The sequence below is a fragment of the Glandiceps talaboti genome, chromosome 2, assembly GCF_964340395.1.
Source record: "Glandiceps talaboti chromosome 2, keGlaTala1.1, whole genome shotgun sequence".
In the NCBI taxonomy this organism is placed as follows: domain Eukaryota; kingdom Metazoa; phylum Hemichordata; class Enteropneusta; family Spengelidae; genus Glandiceps; species Glandiceps talaboti.
Window position 1 is genome coordinate 23,525,193 of NC_135550.1, and position 18,673 is coordinate 23,543,865.

Here is an 18,673-nt window from a genome sequence, read left to right on the forward strand (position 1 = left end):
TATATATGTTTTGATTATTTTCAGTGATGACCACAGAAAAAATAACAACAACTACAACTGTCACCCAGACAACAACAATCACCACAACCAAAGCTACTGTTCCTAGTACGACTCCACTGGTAAATGTGACAACTCCAGAAACAACAACTGTCAAAGAAACTTTCACCAGTACCATGCCAACAGGTTCACCCCAGACAACTGTAACAGAACAAACAACAGAAAAAACAACACCAGTATCTACTGGACAACCAACAGAAATGACAAGTGCAGCAAAAGAAGAAAATTTCACCAGTACCATGCCAACAGGTTCACCCCAGACAACTGTAGCTGAACAAACAACAGAAAAAACAACACCAGTATCTACTGGACAACCAACAGAAATGACAAGTGCAGCAAAAGAAGAAAATTTCACCAGTACCATGCCAACAGGGTCACCCCAGACAACTGTAACAGAACAAACAACAGAAAAAACAACACCAGTATCTACTGGACAACCAACAGAAATGACAAGTGCAGCAAAAGAAGAAAATTTCACCAGTACCATGCCAACAGGTTCACCCCAGACAACTGTAGCTGAACAAACAACAGAAAAAACAACACCAGTATCTACTGGACAACCAACAGAAATGACAAGTGCAGCAAAAGAAGAAAATTTCACCAGTACCATGCCAACAGGGTCACCCCAGACAACTGTAGCTGAACAAACAACAGAAAAAACAACACCAGTATCTACTGGACAACCAACAGAAATGACAAGTGCAGCAAAAGAAGAAAATTTCACCAGTACCATGCCAACAGGGTCACCCCAGACAACTGTAGCCGAACAAACAACAGAAAAAACAACACCAGTATCTACTGGACAACCAACAGAAATGACAAGTGCAGCAAAGGAAGAAAATTTCACCAGTACCATGCCAACAGGTTCACCCCAGACAACTGTAGCCGAACAAACAACAGAAAAAACAACACCAGTATCTACTGGACAACCAACAGAAATGACAAGTGCAGCAAAGGAAGAAAATTTCACCAGTACCATGCCAACAGGTTCACCCCAGACAACTGTAACAGAACAAACAACAGAAAAAACAACACCAGTATCTACTGGACAACCAAATGTTACAGTTACAGTACCAGAAATGACAAGTGCAGCAAAGGAAGAAAATTTCACCAGTACCATGCCAACAGGGTCACCCCAGACAACTGTAACAGAACAAACAACAGAACAAACAACAGAAAAAACAACACCAGTGTCTACTGGACAACCAACTGTTACAGTTACAGTACCAGAAATGACAAGTGCAGCAAAAGAAGAAAATTTCACCAGTACCATGCCAACAGGTTCACCCCAGACAACTGTAGCCGAACAAACAACACAAAAAACAACTGAAAAAACAACACCAGTGATTGTTACTACACCTGGAGAGACAACTACCAAGGGGCCAAGTACGACCAGACCATCTTTCATAACACCTTTCCTACCTACATGTACCAAAGATGGATGGTCTGATTGGATGAGTGTAGATACCCCAACAACAGGTGATAACCATGGCGATATTGAAGACTTTGTTTCTCTCAGATACGGCTACCAATTCTGTCGAGATGATGAAATCAAGAACATTTCATGCCGTGTCAAGGAAACAGGAGAAGATAGTAGTAGGGTGACACAGGATGTGATCTGTACAGTCCAAGATGGGTTGGTTTGTGACAACTACAGACAAGGACCAGGACAACAATGTCTAGACTATGAAATCAGTGTCTACTGTTTGTGTTGTAAGTATCCTTAACTATATACACCTGTTGATTATGTGCATGTGTCTCAATTTGATCAAAATATGATTCATCATATCTCAGCTCAAAAGAAATGCAATGTTACAAAGAGTGTAATGTTCAATTGGAAAACAGTATGTGCTTTGCACTAGAATGTTACTCTGTGCATGAAAGATGCATACATTTTTTTGATCAAAATATTAAAAAAAGAAGAGCACAGAGAAATGGTAAACAGAGTTTACAGAAAGGCACGTCTTGAAAAATTATAAGAAATGTGCTTTGAATGAAGAAATATTTCCATACAGTAGCCACCTATGAATTACACAATGTCCAATTTTATATATCCTTACGTTACTTTCATCTTTACAGCAGTGACAAGTACCACAGGTGTGCCAACAAGAACAACACCAACTACCACTACTATTGGAGGACCAACCACCCCTATATCAACCACTGAGGAGTTGACGACGGTTAGAACAATATCACCATCTGGGACATCCACCATCAAGACACTTACACCAGAAGGTACCACCATAGTTGAAACACACACACCATCTGGTACCGTGACATCTAGAATGACAACTCCAGGAATGCCCTCAACATTCTCAAGAACAACCACAGTTGAAGGTACAACCACACAGAAGACAACAACTGAGGGTGTAACAACGATTACAACAACTACTCCAGAAGGAAATGTCACTCATACCACTATCACCCCTGAGGGAAATGTCACCAAAGTTGTCACTGTCACAGAGGGAACAACAATCATCAAGACAACTCCAACAGAGGGAGCAACAACACTTGAAGCAACACCAACTCCCAGAACAAGTCCAGCTGTTTCAACCACAGGTTATACTCGCACACCACCCATAGTGTGTAACAATGGTTGGACAGACTGGATGAATTCAGACACCCCAAGTACAGGAAATGGTGACTCTGAACTGATTCCACAACTACGTACAAAGTACAGTTTCTGTGCAGATGATCAAATTATTGATGCTAACTGCAGGGTTGCTAGTATCCCATACACAGATTCTTCACTGACAGGACAAAACTTTGAAGTACCGTGTGGTGTCAATGGACTTCACTGTCTAAATGATGCTAATGATCCAAGATGTCATAACTATGAGATCAGATTTCAATGTTCCTGTGCTGGTGTAACCACTGCAACATCAACTGCGACACCAACCACTAGAATGACACCAACTGGATCACCAAGTCCAACAACTTCCAGAACTACAACAGAGGTTATGTCAACTATGACTCGTAAGTAAATTTTGGTGAAAACCTTGTTTAAAAATCTTAACGAACTCAAATGAACTTTTGCCACATGTAACAAAAAACCTGAAAATTGTGGTACTGACTAATTTTTTTTAGCGAGACTTATCAACATTGGGATGACAGTCAGGGGAAACTTACTGATAGGGAGAGCAGTATTTTAGAAAGCTGGAACAGTTTTTCTTGGCATTTCGATTTTTTTCAGTGTTGTGTAAAAACTTCTAAAAGCAAATACTGTAGTTAATGAGACTTCAAAAAGTGTAGAGAAAATAATCTTACAACCTTTCCCCTTAATTTTGACAGCAATCTGTGATCCAGGACAGGTGTATGTAGTGAATGCCTTCAACTGTGATCAGTTGTGTGACTCCATGCAACAAATTATTCCTGAATGCCAGGATGTTAATGCCAACATTAGTGCCTGTCTGAATGACAGTGTCCTACCACCGGAAGGATTCTGTAAAAACCAAAATAACAGTAAAATTATGAAAGTAAATGGTCTCTGGAAGTGTGTGTCGTCTGCTAGTTGTATGTGTTGGAGAGAAGATATTCAAGAAATGGTTGCAGTAAGTCTTGCCATTTTTATAAATTACTCCTTTTTTGCAGTGTTTTTTCATGTCAAATATTGAGAAACTGAACTTAGTGTCTACTGTACAAAATAATATAGAGAGAACAATTTTTTGAGCCATAGTGTAAGAAAAGAGTTATTGGTATATTTCCAACAGGGCCTTGCTCTCATTATATGGCTTATTTCACTTTTTGAAAAATGACATTTTGAATTGGTAATATCGACTTCTGAAAAATAAAATTTTGTACTGGTAATACTGACTTGTTACAATATAGTCAAATACTTGAGTTGAAATCTTGCTTGCATTATTTCTAGTATTCACCTGTTAAATCTAGACAGAGGAAACTACTACTAATAATATATTGATGTAATATGTTGATATAAAATATTTAGTTAGTGATGACTACATTTCTACAGTAGGACTTTTTTAATTCATCACTCACACTTTTTTTAATGCAATAGCTCAAAACATTTTGACATGGAAATTAATGAATCTTTTCTATATTTTCTCTCATCAGCCTGGCTCAAAATGGGAAGAAAATGAATGCAAACAATGTGTGTGCTTTGATGATACAATCTTCTGTGTCAACAAGACCACACAAGAGTGCCAGCCAACACCTACATCTCCCACTGAAGGTACCACCACTTCAACTGTTGCTATGACTATTAAACTCCAAAACATTACACATATGTACACAATGATTGAAATGTTTGATACAGTGCATGAAATATAAATCTGTGTGCAATCAAGAAAATAATGGTCAGATTTGTGCAAGTAAAGTTTCCAAGCCAAAGTCATAAAGTTTTGTATTAGTCTGACTTTCTAGCTTTTGTTTTGCCAACATCACCCGTACTATGATTTTTGTCTTTCTAATTCCAGGTACACCAACAGCCACATCTATTCCAACAACAACGATAACTCCAGAGTTGGAAGTTTGCCAAGGTGTTACAAACTCATCCAGATGTCCTGACTCCTGTCCAGTTGGTCAACGTTGTGATGGTAAAAAATGTGTGGACACAGTGGACTGTCCATGTCTGTATGAAGGAAGCCTTTACAATTCTCACTTCATCAATGACAGATGTGAAACTTGTTCCTGTTTCAATGGCACTGTGATTGGTTGTTCTAAACACTGTGAAATTCAAGAATGTCCTGAGGGGGAGCAGATTGTCCACCCAGATGGAGAGTGTTGTCGATGTGAATGCCTGTGTCGTACAGATGAATTCCACTGTCATTTATCAAATAATGCCCTCTGTCGGGACCAATGTATTCCAACACCATTCCAATGTGATGGTACAGTAGACTGTCCATCAGGTGAAGATGAAATGAACTGTGTGACACCTACACCGACACCATCTCCTTGTCAAGGACCCAATGGAGAGGAGATTCCAGTTGGTCAGTCAGTGACTGTAGATGGTTGTAGTGTCTGTACCTGTGAATCTGATGGTGTGTTGTCCTGTACTTCATCTGCCTGTCCTAAGACTTGCAAGATCTACTATGATGTATTCCAAACCTTTGACAACCGGGAATATGTGTATGAGATTTGTGATCACATCCTGGCGATGAATAGAGAGTCCTATAACACACAGTTTGAAGTCAAAGGTAAGGAGAAGATTAAATGATGTATTCTGGGTTAAATGAAAATTACTACTCACAGAGTCAAAAGAAATTTGTGGTAGTGAATTTCTGACTCTTTGAGTAGAAACATTCATTTGAAACTAGGTACCCGTGGTCCATGAACATTCATTCTTATATTTTGGGTCAAGAGTTTCAAATAGTTTCCACTTTTTGAATAATTCAGATAAGATCGATTTTTATCCTGTTTTCCCATTTTGTAGGTTTTTTTTGTACAAACAAATGTGGTAGAAGAGGAATAATATTTATAGTCTGCCAATGCTGTCATTCACATTATTTTGATGCCACAGCAAGCAAAAAACATTATGTAAACAGGACGTAAAAGTTATTGATAGTACAATCTATCCATAAAATGTATTGAAATCAGTAACATTTCAAATATTAAAAACCTCGTGAACACAGAGTGGAAGAAATATGACAGGTAACAAGTGTATAGATATATGCAGATAGAGTTTCATCCAAAAACTCACCAAGGCAGCAAACATAAAAAAACAACTCTCCAAGGCAGCAGTTTGCATTTCCAACAATCTTGCAGAAGACAGAATCTAGCAATCAAATAGGATAAAATTGATAGAAGTTATTGCTGATGTGACATACTGTGACATACTAGTAACTATTGAGTCAATATGATAAACTAATGGTTCATCTAACTGGTAGAACAGCATTTCGAATACTAAGGACAGTACAGTTGATTGAGTTAGTATATGATCAGCGATAGAGATCTAAAATGGCTAAAAAGTAAAAATTGTATAAATGACCATGCAGTATGAGTTACTTGTCTATTTCACAGTTAAGAAGAACTGTACAAGAATGACAGAAGGAGATACTGTTTGTGACAAGTATCTGGAATTCACCATATATCAACTGAAAATTGTACTGAGTAAAAATTACACCATCCATATTAATGACCAAGAGGTTCATGTGTCTCAACTACAACAAGTTAGCAGTGTTCTGATGGCAAATGCTGGTATTGGTATCTCAAAGACTGGATCTGAAATCATCATTCATACCAACTTTAGTCTTTTCATCTACTGGTCTAGTATGGCCGAGAGTCGTATTCAGGTCGGTACTCAGTTGGTTGACATGGTGCAAGGTATGTGTGGTATCCCTAACAACAGTAGTCATGACGACTTCACCAAACCTAATGGTTCTTTAGCCAATGATGAACAAGAGTTTGGAGATAGCTGGGGATCACAAGAAGAGTGTGAAGAGAAGAACTGCATAGCCAATAATCCACAGCTAGCTCAGTCTGCTCAACAACAATGTGAAATTCTCAGGTATGGGATTTTGGCACCCCTTCCTTCTTTTTATTATTTATTTGCCATACAAATGTTCGTTTGTGTGAATTACACCATTTACAACCACATCAAGATAGATGGAATAATTCCAGTTCTAAATGAACTCTATACTAATGAGAAACAGATACAATTTCTTCAACCTGGGTGGCACTCTAAAAAAAAGTATGTGATATCTCACAGATTACTGAGCATTAGTTAGTGTACATGTAGGGCTTCAGTCATCACCACAGTACACACAAGAAAACCCATGACCATATGCAGTTTTTCACATGCTTCCTTACCTGATATTGTCTAGAGATAAGTTATTATTTTTCTTGAAAGTTTATAAAGCTAGAAGGGCTGGTTAATCTCTTCATGGTTTTCATTTATCTGTTCCAGTGCTGTAACTTCAATCTTTATTTTATAACTTTTGATGTTTTAAGGTTTATATAATGTGGTACATTGCCTACTTAAACCCCAATGTTTGAATCCCACAATCTTGGATGGAGCCATGCATAGAGATTAAAATTAGTCTAAGAGCATATTTTTGTTTAGGATCAACTCTTTCCATAGTCTTGCTGCTAGACGTTCGGGCTTTCTTTCGATGCTATAACTATAAGCGAACGAAGTTTGCATGTGAGGGCCTGCCCGAACAGTCTAGCGAATGTCATTTTCAGACCGGACATTCCATTGAGATTACATTGAGCGGTGGGTTGGGCCATCTATGCATATATATACTTTAATATATTCAATAACCTATGACCTCGGGGAATCTCTGCATGCAAGTGTTGACAAACACATTTACGTCATTACTATGGCTTATCGGTTTATGGTAATTGTGTGTTTGATGAGTGTGTAGACGTTGTCATTCACACATTTCAGTTAACGCATTGGTGGTTATTTATACAAGCCCCTCCTTAAGATGAATATGCATGAAAATTTAGCTATTGTCCTCTGTTTGTGCTTGTCGCTAATACGGTTCTCTGATTGGCAGTTATTTATATCCTGATGACATTCGCTAGACCTCGGATGTTCCATCCTCGATAGCGTTGTTCGGCTGTGTGTCGTATTTTATCGGAAGAACATCCGAGGGCTAGCTGATAGACTACTCTTTCCATAGCTTTTAACAGACAACTTTTTGTCATCCCAAATTATATAAACCTTAACTGTTAATCCAACATTGGTCTTTAAATTCTGTTTAATTTTTGTGATTTCAGATCTGATAAATTTGCTGCCTGTCATGGTGTGGTTGATGTAGAATACTACATTGGACTCTGCAAGCAACATGTTTGTGAATGTCTAGATGAAGGTATAGAAGAGGAATGTGTGTGTGATGCCCTGACACTGTATGTCAAGCAGTGTGCCAACAGTGATCAACAAATCCCCTTGGAATGGAGAACACCTCAGTTCTGTGGTGAGTATACTGAGGCCCTGTGTACAGTAAATGCTACAAATAAACCTTTTCACATGAAATTCTGATTCTAGTTTACTTCTTGTTGCTTGTGGAAATTTGTGTTCGTCCAGCTTGTGTTTGCGCTCTACATTTGACTTGCAAAACACACCTGTCCACTTTTTTCCTAATATAGCATTTATAATTGAGAAGGTGATTCAATGTTTGTTGTAATGTCATCTATGGATTTTCTTGAACGAGTGAAGTAAGCTTTCAAGTTTCATATTTTGGAATAAGAATGTACAAAATGAGTAGAATTTGTCATATAAAAATGAAGTGTGACTTTTTACATTTTTTTTTTCATTTCTATTTTTTGTCTTATCTAGCACCCCCACAGTGTGATTACCCTATGGTGTGGCATGACTGTGCTAGTACTTGTGAATGGACATGCTCAGCTGAAGGACTACCTGTCTCACAGTGTGAAACAGAATGTACAGCTGGCTGCACTTGTCCTAGTGGTATGGTCAAGAAAGGAGATACTTGCATTCCAATAGATGACTGCCAAGAATGTAAGTGATTGTAATTTCCTACTACATGTATAATGTAATAATCAAAAATGTCAATCTCAGGTTGTCACGTTAGTGTTATCTTACAATTGTATCAGTGGAGCCATGAGGGTGTAATACATAAGATCATTCTTTTATTATCGACCAACTTTTTCTATAATAGATCTCTTTATAGACTTTTTTTCACTCCTAAAGTTTAATCCTATGCTTTTAAAAGATTTTTTAACATTTGTTAAAAAAAGAGTGAGAAATCAAGGCAACTAACAAACACAGCTTCCCAAAGCTTTCAAGGCTACATAGTCTGTCTTTGTACTTTAGCATAGACTAGGTTTACTATGCTATTATACTTTGTCAGTGGGTTTGGTATGGCATCACATGTACCCACTTGTGAAGCCAATACCAAACCCATTGACGAAGTGTAATGATACACAAATGATGGATGGTCCAGGAAGAAGTGGTATGAATACTCTGAATTTAACTTTTTTGAAATAGCCTTTCTCTTAAAATATGTTCTCTGTGCATACCCAAAAGTTTTAATTATTTTTATTTCCTCTTATTCACAGGCTATTGTTATGGCTTTGGAGATCCTCACTACGTCACTTTTGATGGTTCCTACTACCCCTTCCAGGGCAATTGCAGCTATGTAGCAGCCAGAGACACATCCCCCAGTCAAGACTTTGAAGTCCTTGTATACAATGAAGAATGTGTCTTAGCACCTCCCCTTACATGTACATTATCAGTGACAGTCCGTTACCATGGAGATGAAGTTATTCTTCAACGGGAACAAAAGGTATGAGTTGTATATTTTGCTACAATTTTATGACATCTCAAAAGAGAAAATAATTTACTCAGTATACTGGCTCACAAGTGAATCTGTGTACTAAACAAGTTGTAATGGTAATATCTTGACTTGTTACAGATAATAGCAAATGGTGTTGAATATCAGTTACCACCTAAAGTTACAGTTGGTGGTATCCATGTTGAACTGATGGGCAGTTGGATTCTTTACGCTACTGTTCCTGAAATCAACCTGATTGTAACATTTGATGATTTCAATGATGGCTTTAGTATTTCCATACCAAGTAACAAATACTTCAACAAAACTGAAGGAATGTGTGGTAAGTCATTGAAGGCAAAGTCAATTTCAAAAGTTGTAAGAATGAAAGTACTAGTATAGCACTGATTTCACTGACAGCAAGTCTAAAATATTTCAGAAATGGTTATATCATGTCTGTGTTTCCCATAGTGTCTGAAAGATGAAAAATGTTTTGATATAATTGTTCAGTATGATTTTGTTTTACCACACAAACTGATGATGTTGGCACTAGCTGCTTTGTACTCAAATGAAAATACTTAATACACAAAACCTTGATTGAACTATTCTAGTATAATGTTAATGTTGATGGATACTTTCTGTGATATTACAATTGTTGTCTGGCATTGTTAGAAGTATTGATTGCATGGTGGGAATTTTTTCAACATTTTTTATATTTATAAAAAAATTACATTATCTTAAGACCGAGTTTGAGTTCAGTTAATTGCAAGTGATGAATTGCTGTAAGTAAACTTCCATATAAAAGTAGAATATATGTACTACAAATACCTTTTAAATAATGGCAGCAAAAATTACTCCTAAAAATATATAAATACAGCTCGTGCCCCTTCAAAAGAATGAAAAAATCATACTCTTTTTTAGCCACATTACACTATGTATATTCATCATGTATGAATGAGCTAGATTATTGACAGTATATTTGATTTTTTTGGCAGGTGTCTGCAACTACAACAGCAAAGATGATTTTACTAAAAGAGATGGTCAAATTACAGATAGTAGCGATGAGTTTGCCTTCAGCTGGTTAGACAGAGAAGATGACCAGACCTGTGTTAGTGTCACACCAGCGTGTACTCGGGACAATTATGACAGGGCTGTGCGCAAATGTCAAGAAGTCCTGTACAGTGGTGTACTACAGCAGTGTAATGTGATAGTAAATCCTGAGCCTTTCTATAGGTCTTGTTTGCTAGACACTGCCTGCAAAGATAATGCCTGTGATACCTATGCATCGTATGCCAAGGAGTGTTCACGACAAGGGCTGTGTATTGACTGGAGAAACGATGAGTGTCGTAAGTAAACAAGTTGATAGTTCTCATAATTTACACAGACTGTGTGCTCTGTATGTTGGGTTATTCTTACAGTATAAAGTTGTATTTATTATGTCATTTGATGCCAGTAGAAATTAAAATGCGTTGATAAAACAATCAAGTAATGACAGAAAATTTTGATTTAAAAAACGCTGTTAAAGTAAAGTAAGAATAATGCAAAGAATGACTTGCATGTTACTCATTATATTATTTTGTACACATATCTGTGTATCTCCTGATGTTAAACAGATTTACAGTGACATGTGCTGGCTTAATAAAAATGAAATTTGATAGAAAAAAAAGTATTGCCACACCACTGTAGGTCTTCTTTTGTTTTAATATTTGTATTTCATTGATTTATTTTTAGCTCCCCCTGTGTGCAAAGGAGACAAAATATTTGAGCCATGCCATAAAGGTTGCAGAGAACATTGTGAAAATTATAAGTTTTATAACACAATGGCTTGTGATATGCCTGACTCAGAGGGATGTTTCTGTCCACCTGGTACTGTGGCAAATGAAACTGGACAATGTGTTCCATCGTGTGGTGAGAAATGATCTTGTTTTTCCTGTACTTTGTAAACATTTCATAGTTGTATGCATGCATAAACAGTCACCTTTCAATTACAACTGTAATTTGTATGCTGGGTTTATGAATGCGGTCGCTGACATGCAAGGAAATGGTTTTGATTCAATTGTGTATGAGATGTCACAAAGTTATGACGACATAATTTCATACACAGTATATAGTCTTGGTCAACCAACACGGAATATACATGTACATATTGTCAACAATACTTTGGCAGACCATGGTCAAATTAATAGCATTCATGTGACTTACAAGTTACAAGTAGCAAATTCACGCTTGATAAAAATATTTTATCTGTTTTTATTTCAGAACAATGTATCGATGACAGTGGAGTGACTCATGAGGTATGAATTAATATTTTGATATTTCCTATCATTGTTTGCTCACATGTGTATTGAAGATTCATCATGAAAATGGTTTCTAAATGTTTGTAAAATCTCCTATAGAGAGTACTGTTAATATCACAAAACACTGGTCAACTCCTGGCTCCATGATTCAATCCCAGGTTCTCACATTAGTGCTGTTTTATCAGTACAACCATAAAGATGACAGAGGATGATTTTTGTTTTCGTTCAGGACATAACCCTCTCAGACAACTGCTTTTTTTTTGAACATAATAAAAATTTAGTTGAGGTTATTTTGCATCTGAATATATGCTATACCACAAAGTTGTAAATGGCAGTATTTTTCAAGACAAACTAGGTTGGATTGACTTATCACACTTTACCTATTCTCCGATGTTGATAAACATCAAGCTTATTATTTGAATTTTTGTGATTTTGGTCATTTAGTAAACTATTGCTGTATAATGTATGTTTACACAGGTAGGGGATGAATGGCAGCAAGGCCCATGTCAGTATCATGCATGTCAACCTGGTGGTGTTATTCAAACCAATATTACTGAATGTCCACCAATACCTCACTGTCAATCTCCAAAGATCCTTGTCACCCACCAAGATCAAAATATGTGCTGTCCTACACATACATGTGGTAAGAATTTCATTGGATATTTTATATTTTTTACGTTGTTTGTACTCTTCAGCTATGGCTGATTCTTTTTCAAATTCATCTTTCTTTTATTACTTTGTTTATGGCACATAACTAAAACTCAATGACAAATAAAGTAAATTACCATGGAAAAACACAAATTTCATGACACCAGGATTTTGTGGTTTAGAATTTCAAAAGAAAAGAGTTTCATTTACAGTTGAAAAAGTTTGGACTTTTATCAATGTAGTAATTTGTTTTTGAATCAGCATTTATGCCATGTAGGAATGTTGATAATTTTATTTTGGTTCTCATCATAGATTTACTCTGTGTGTGTTTAAATATTATTAGAATGTGATATGTCAATGTGTCCAGTAGCAACTAATGGTCCTGTACAAAGTTAACCATTTTTGTAAAAACTTGCCCTCAAATTTTATTCTCTTTTCATAGAGAAATTGTTCCAAACTGATTGTGTAGTTTGGTTTATGATAACAGTGAGCTCATGATGAGTTTTGACTGCTTTTAGTTCAGTGTGAGTCTACTACATGAGGTTGGAGAAGTCATCTTTATTGTTTACAGCAACTAGAGCCAAATTTAGTTTGGAAACTGTATATTTTGTCTGGAGATTTTGTGTGTGTTTTATTCGAGTAATTGTATGCATTGTGTCCTTGTACAATAAGTTTGAATTTGATCATTTTGAAACATTTTTGTTGCAGTTTGTGACTGTCCTGATGTTGACAACACTGAATGTCCAATTGTAAGTATAAAAGGATTTCCTACTTTATAGTATTATAACTGTGGAAAGTACACTTTGTATCGGTCTATGTGGCCTTGAGGAGTGTCATTGTCAGTATAAAATATCATGTATTTACATGTAAATTCATGACCAGCCAGAAAAATATTTCAAATCAAAACTTCTGGATAAATGTCATATAAATAAGGGTGTGATTTCTCGGTAGAATAGAGGTGTGATGCGTGATACATGAGTGTGTATTGAGATGTCCTAGTTAGTGATAAAGTCAAGATTATTCAAAGGGTTGCTCATGTAAACAGTCAACTCAGACAAGGTTATTTAGAGGTGTTTGGGCTGGTAGTAGAAAAGAAGAACATAGAAAACATAGTACAGTTGTTTAATTAATTAAAGATCCAAAATGGCCACTTTAAACACACGAGTAATCGTCTATAATATCTTTGTCTCCACAAAATCAACTGTAACCCCCCCCCCCCCCCCCGACGTCTGAGTTTCCCCTTGAATTAACATAATGTGTTCCCCTTTACTTTAATACATGTAGTACAACAAAACTAACAATTCTTTTACATGATGATGAAATCTAACCTCTAGTTTTGCCATTTTCAGGGTTATATTCTTGAAGAAAGCCTTTCTGATGATGAATGTGTGTGTCTACAACACAAATGTGGTAAGTTATTATTTTGTAAATCCATAAATCCTATGCTTCTGATAAATTTGAAATACTGTATATTTTGATAATAGTATACACATTCACAAGCAGTTTTGAAAGATTTGAAGCACACTGTTATCAGAATAAAAAGCATAATTTTTACACATTTTCTCATTTTCTTTATTTTGTCTGGTTTTGTTTTGTGTGATTTGTATCGTTCTTTTGGTGAGTAATTTTTCATTGCACTTCCCTTTTTTTCACAGTGCCAAAGGAAGTATGTCTGTGGAATAATACTCTAACCAATGAACTTGAAGAAATACAGGTATGTTGTCATAGCAACTCCTCAGTCAAATTATGACACAGAGTTCAAAGGTCATGCAAATTTGTAACAGTCACTGCAAATTATTTGTTAACTCTATCCATAACCATACATTGTAAAAAACTTGTTTAACAGCTAAAGAGAAAATATATTAAAATTATTTCCTTGTGTGATAATTTTGATTGGTAACCTTGGTAACTGCACTTTGCTTGTTGTAACTTGTACTTTCGTGAGTCTGCAACTAAAAAAAAATATTTACAGATGATCTAAATTAACTTATAAATAAATGTTTTATTTGTTGACTTCAAATACAATGTTTATGTAGAGGATGCCAGATGTACTGGATGTGTTACATTTTGAAGGAATTCATTCATTTGAATTCTGGGATGCCTGCAGTGTATGTACTCCATATAGACATACTTGGTGATTGAAAATGGCCATTTTGAAAAAACTTACATTTCCACATTAGGAAATACAGAGTTAACACTGAGCATGAGTGCACATTCTGTTACCACCCTGGTGGTGAATCACAGCCATGAGATATGGCCGAAACTGTGGTACACCTTTCACATGTACGGCAACGTTTTTGTTCCAAAAGGTATCTTAATTATAATTATTCTCATTCTGTTACCAGTTTTTGTAGTTTTTCAAATGAAATGGTTGCTAAAAATACTATGTTTGATATTTACAGCCTGGTACACTTGGTCTGCAAGGTGTTGATCCATGTAAGACTTGTGAGTGTTTGGAAGAGAAGGAATCTGGTAGCGAATTCTATACTATACTGTGTTCTGTATCTGTGTGTCCTGTAAAGTCACCACAAGATTGTCATCAGGTAAATACACTTTGTTTTACATGCTATGCACTAGTAAGACATCTGGTCACAGTGTACACCTGGTCACAGTGTACACCTGGTCAATGTACACCTGGTCACAGTGTGCACCTGGTCAGTGTACACCAGGTGACAAGGTGCATGTGTCTCAGTTTAATAGTAATTACAATATGATGTATAATATCTTTAAATACCATATATAAATCTCTAATATGAATTGTGGTCTATTTATTCCGTATTCGGAGGCCAAAATTTCTAATGGAAATTAATCTTTACACTGGTGACAAGGTACACCTGGTGTTAATTTACATCTGGTCACAATGTACACCTGAATCACAATTTATATATGATATAATCACAGGTATGGATGTTCATTAAACAGTTAGATTGATAGATACAAATGAATTGGATTTCATTGGTTGACTGATGTTTTGTACCATTACAGGATTCTGAATATGTAGCACCTGCTGACAATACCTGCTGTGGTAAATGTGAACAAAGATGGTGTGTAGATGAAATGGGAAGACATGAGGTAAGTTTACAAACATTTGAGACAACATAATGCAACGCAACACAACGCAACACAACACAACGCAACACAACACAACACAATGCAACACAACACAACGCAACACAACACAACGCAACACAACACAACGCAACGCAACACAACACAACGCAACACAACACAACACAACACAACATAACACAGCATAACATAGCATTTCAAAGTCCAAATTGCTAATTTACTAAAACTGTCAACAAACATTATATATTATAAACATTATATTATTCAAGGCAATGCTATAATACTACTACTTTGATTTTGTTAAAATTTTATAATCTTCATAATTCTTTCAAGAAATCATCTGCAAGTTATTGTGCTGTCTACCTCATGTCATGACCTTGTGCTAATAATGATGTGTCACTGATACAAACTGACTTTAAGTATCCCATCACATGATAAGTTTTACTTATCTTTTAAGAATGTCCAATGAAATCATATCATTTATAGACAGCCTGACACATACTAGTAGTTTACAGGCAGTGCAAATATTTACCATTAAGGTTTCCCCTATAAGTTACTTATGTGACAAATACAAGTCATCAACGTACTTACAAATACTTCGTACTTTCAGATTAATGAGACATGGACTCCTGTGAATGCTAATAACCCATGTGATGAGAATGAATGCCGAGTAGACAGTGATGGTATGCTGAGAATATTCCCCACCCTGGTATCTTGTCCACCGATTGTACCTGAAGGTTGCCCAAGTCCTGTAAGTACTGTAAATTGTAATTATTATCAGTCATAGTTTCATTTCAAACCAATTAAATCTAGTACCATTTAAAGCTGGATTTGCTGAGTAGAGCTGTCAAGTTATAAGGTGAAAATATTTACTTTTTAGCAATTAAATTTCTACTCACTCAATTTTTTGGTGTCTCGGAAGATGCACCTCTGGCAATACTGATGAGATGTCGGTGAAAATTTGGGATTCACTTCCAAGGAATATTTTAACCTTGAATAGAAATTTCATAACTAAAGTATGAACTCAGAGTCCATGAACATTCATTCTCGCATATTTGCTTTTTTTTTTAAATTCGGATTTGGATAAAATAGTTCAATTTTGTAACATGTAATTTTGGCTGATCTTTCTTTGTCAGTGGCATTGAGTCTGTCTTTTTCATGTTTTGTAGGACTATGAACTAAGGAATGATAGCAGTGGGTGTTGCCAATATTGTGCAGGTAAGAACATTTCACATGACATAATTATTTGCATGTGTCAATAAGACTGATAGCTGGGGAGAGGCTGTAGCTGAGGGAGGGGCTGATAACTGGGTGGCAGAGGGTTGAGAGTTTGGTGGTTTTATGTGGTATTCTTGACAGTTCTTGAATAATAATATCAAATTGCATACACTTGTTAATCAGCAGTGAAACATTTGAAGTGATATATGACACTAATAATAATATGTGCCATTTCTGTAGAATGATGTTGTCAAGTCAGTATCTGTGCCATTGGCACATTATAATAAACTGGAACATCATTTAATGTAGTAATGACTAGGCCATACATGTGTAAAACGTGCATTCCATCATTTTCAGTCATAATATCTATTAACCTACGTTGTGTATAAAATCTGTATGCCCCTATCATATATTTGTTGTTTCTACTTTACAGTGGCACCAGTCCGCAACTGTCGACTTGTGGAGACAGAAGTAATCTTAGAAGTGGATGAGTGCGTTAGTGCTGAGAGTGTGATGTTACCCTACTGTGAGGGTCGATGTAGCTCATCGTCTGTCTATTCCACTGACACACACAGCATTGACGTCAATTGTAACTGTTGCCAAGCTGTGTCCTCACATCGCAAGGAAGTCACTTTATATTGCAATGACAATACCACGATGTCATACCAATATGATTTCATTGCTGGGTGTGACTGTCAGGGTTGCCCTGGTGATGTAGAGGTGTAAACTTTGACCACCAAAGCCAGATATAGCAACTCACTAATTTTTTGTATAGTTTTCCAGAAAATGGTGATAATATTTTATACACCTAGTATTTTCATATGGTAAAGAGGTAAAAACCTACCCAAGAATGAATAAAAGATGCTGGACATGAAGAAAGAGTAGTTGAAATATTTTAGACTGGTTTCTTAAAACAAGTTAAACAAGTTTATTATCCAAAATGCAATATTTTAAAATTAATATTTGGATGGGGCCGGGGATGAGGGAAGGCTTGTTATTCGTAATGTCACAGTAATGCATGTCTACTACTGCCAGGGATAAACAAATTATTTCCAGTGTGTCCACTGCCGTATATGTACAATTCTTTTTCAGTGTATTCCCCCCAAAAAACCTGGGATATTGCAATCATTTTCTGTTGCAAAAAAAGTGTGTTACTAAAAATGTTGGGAGGGAAAATATTATATGTTATCTTTTGAAGGAGTACATTTTGTAAAAGTAATATTTTGCTGGTCAGTAAGTAATTTTGTCTTCATAGCTGTATGCATCTTGTCGACTTTAAATCTTAAAACTTAAAGTTCTTAAATTTTATTTACATCTTATAACTTAAAGTTCTTTAATCTCTTTGCAATGTGTGTGTGAACTGCTTTGAAATTGAAAGTGGTATCATGTTTTTGATTATTCCCTCATATAGAAAGTATGCATTATGTGAGGTACATCTACTTCACAGCATTACTTTACATGTAAAAGACTCATGTATATGTAACACTTTAAGTGTAGGAGGTTATGTGGGAGGGGGAGGTGCAAAATTGTTACTACCTAATATTCCATAAAACCTTGTCACTGTATGCATCTTCGTCTGTTACTTGCTCTTTCTAAGCTATGATTTCATTTTTTAAATCAAAAGTTGTTAGAATCACTAACCTTGCAATATTAAGTGAGCTATACACGTGTTATCATTTTATTTTCATTGAAAATCTTACTTGTAACTTTATCTGAAAGTCATTACTTTTTGAATATAGCTGGTATTGGTGGCTTTTATTTTATTCTGCTATTTGAATACTTAGAAGAGTATGAAATTTGCTTCATGTCTGTGATTTGAAATTTATAAAGTTTGCCAATTTCACAACATATCATAGATTTAGATTATTAAATTATGAATTTCAATGTAATTTCCTTTTATTATGCTGCGCATAACTTGTATTTATCTGAATTTATATTAAATATAGAATAAATTATATGGATCGGTATTATAGTGATATGTAATATCCAACACAGTGAACATGTAGACATCCTAGTCTTGGAGCAATAGTGAATTGATAGTACCCTCAAGAGCCCACTTGTTTAGTTTTCACCCTGGTGAAACTTGTATCTGTAGTTATGGTTACCAAGCTTAACAGCATTTTGAAAAGTGTAATGTATGCATAATTATATGCAGTCTGTGATATCTCATAAATAATAAAGTATATTATC

The 18,673-nt window shown here is 35.8% G+C and overlaps 1 protein-coding gene across 1 annotated transcript; it reads left to right on the forward strand.

The window, feature by feature from the left end:
• The first annotated feature begins 4,465 nt into the window (after nucleotides 1-4,465).
• On the forward strand, nucleotides 4,466-18,673 carry LOC144445740 (intestinal mucin-like protein). Its single transcript, XM_078135386.1, has 18 exons — nucleotides 4,466-5,210; nucleotides 6,034-6,520; nucleotides 7,738-7,934; nucleotides 8,297-8,479; nucleotides 9,040-9,266; nucleotides 9,396-9,594; nucleotides 10,247-10,597; nucleotides 10,983-11,159; nucleotides 11,511-11,545; nucleotides 12,026-12,191; nucleotides 12,905-12,945; nucleotides 13,546-13,606; nucleotides 13,852-13,910; nucleotides 14,599-14,739; nucleotides 15,182-15,268; nucleotides 15,876-16,016; nucleotides 16,435-16,483; nucleotides 16,917-18,673. Exons 1-18 carry the CDS (start codon nucleotides 4,466-4,468, stop codon nucleotides 17,207-17,209), a joined length of 3,639 nt encoding a protein of 1,212 aa, XP_077991512.1. The 3' UTR covers nucleotides 17,210-18,673.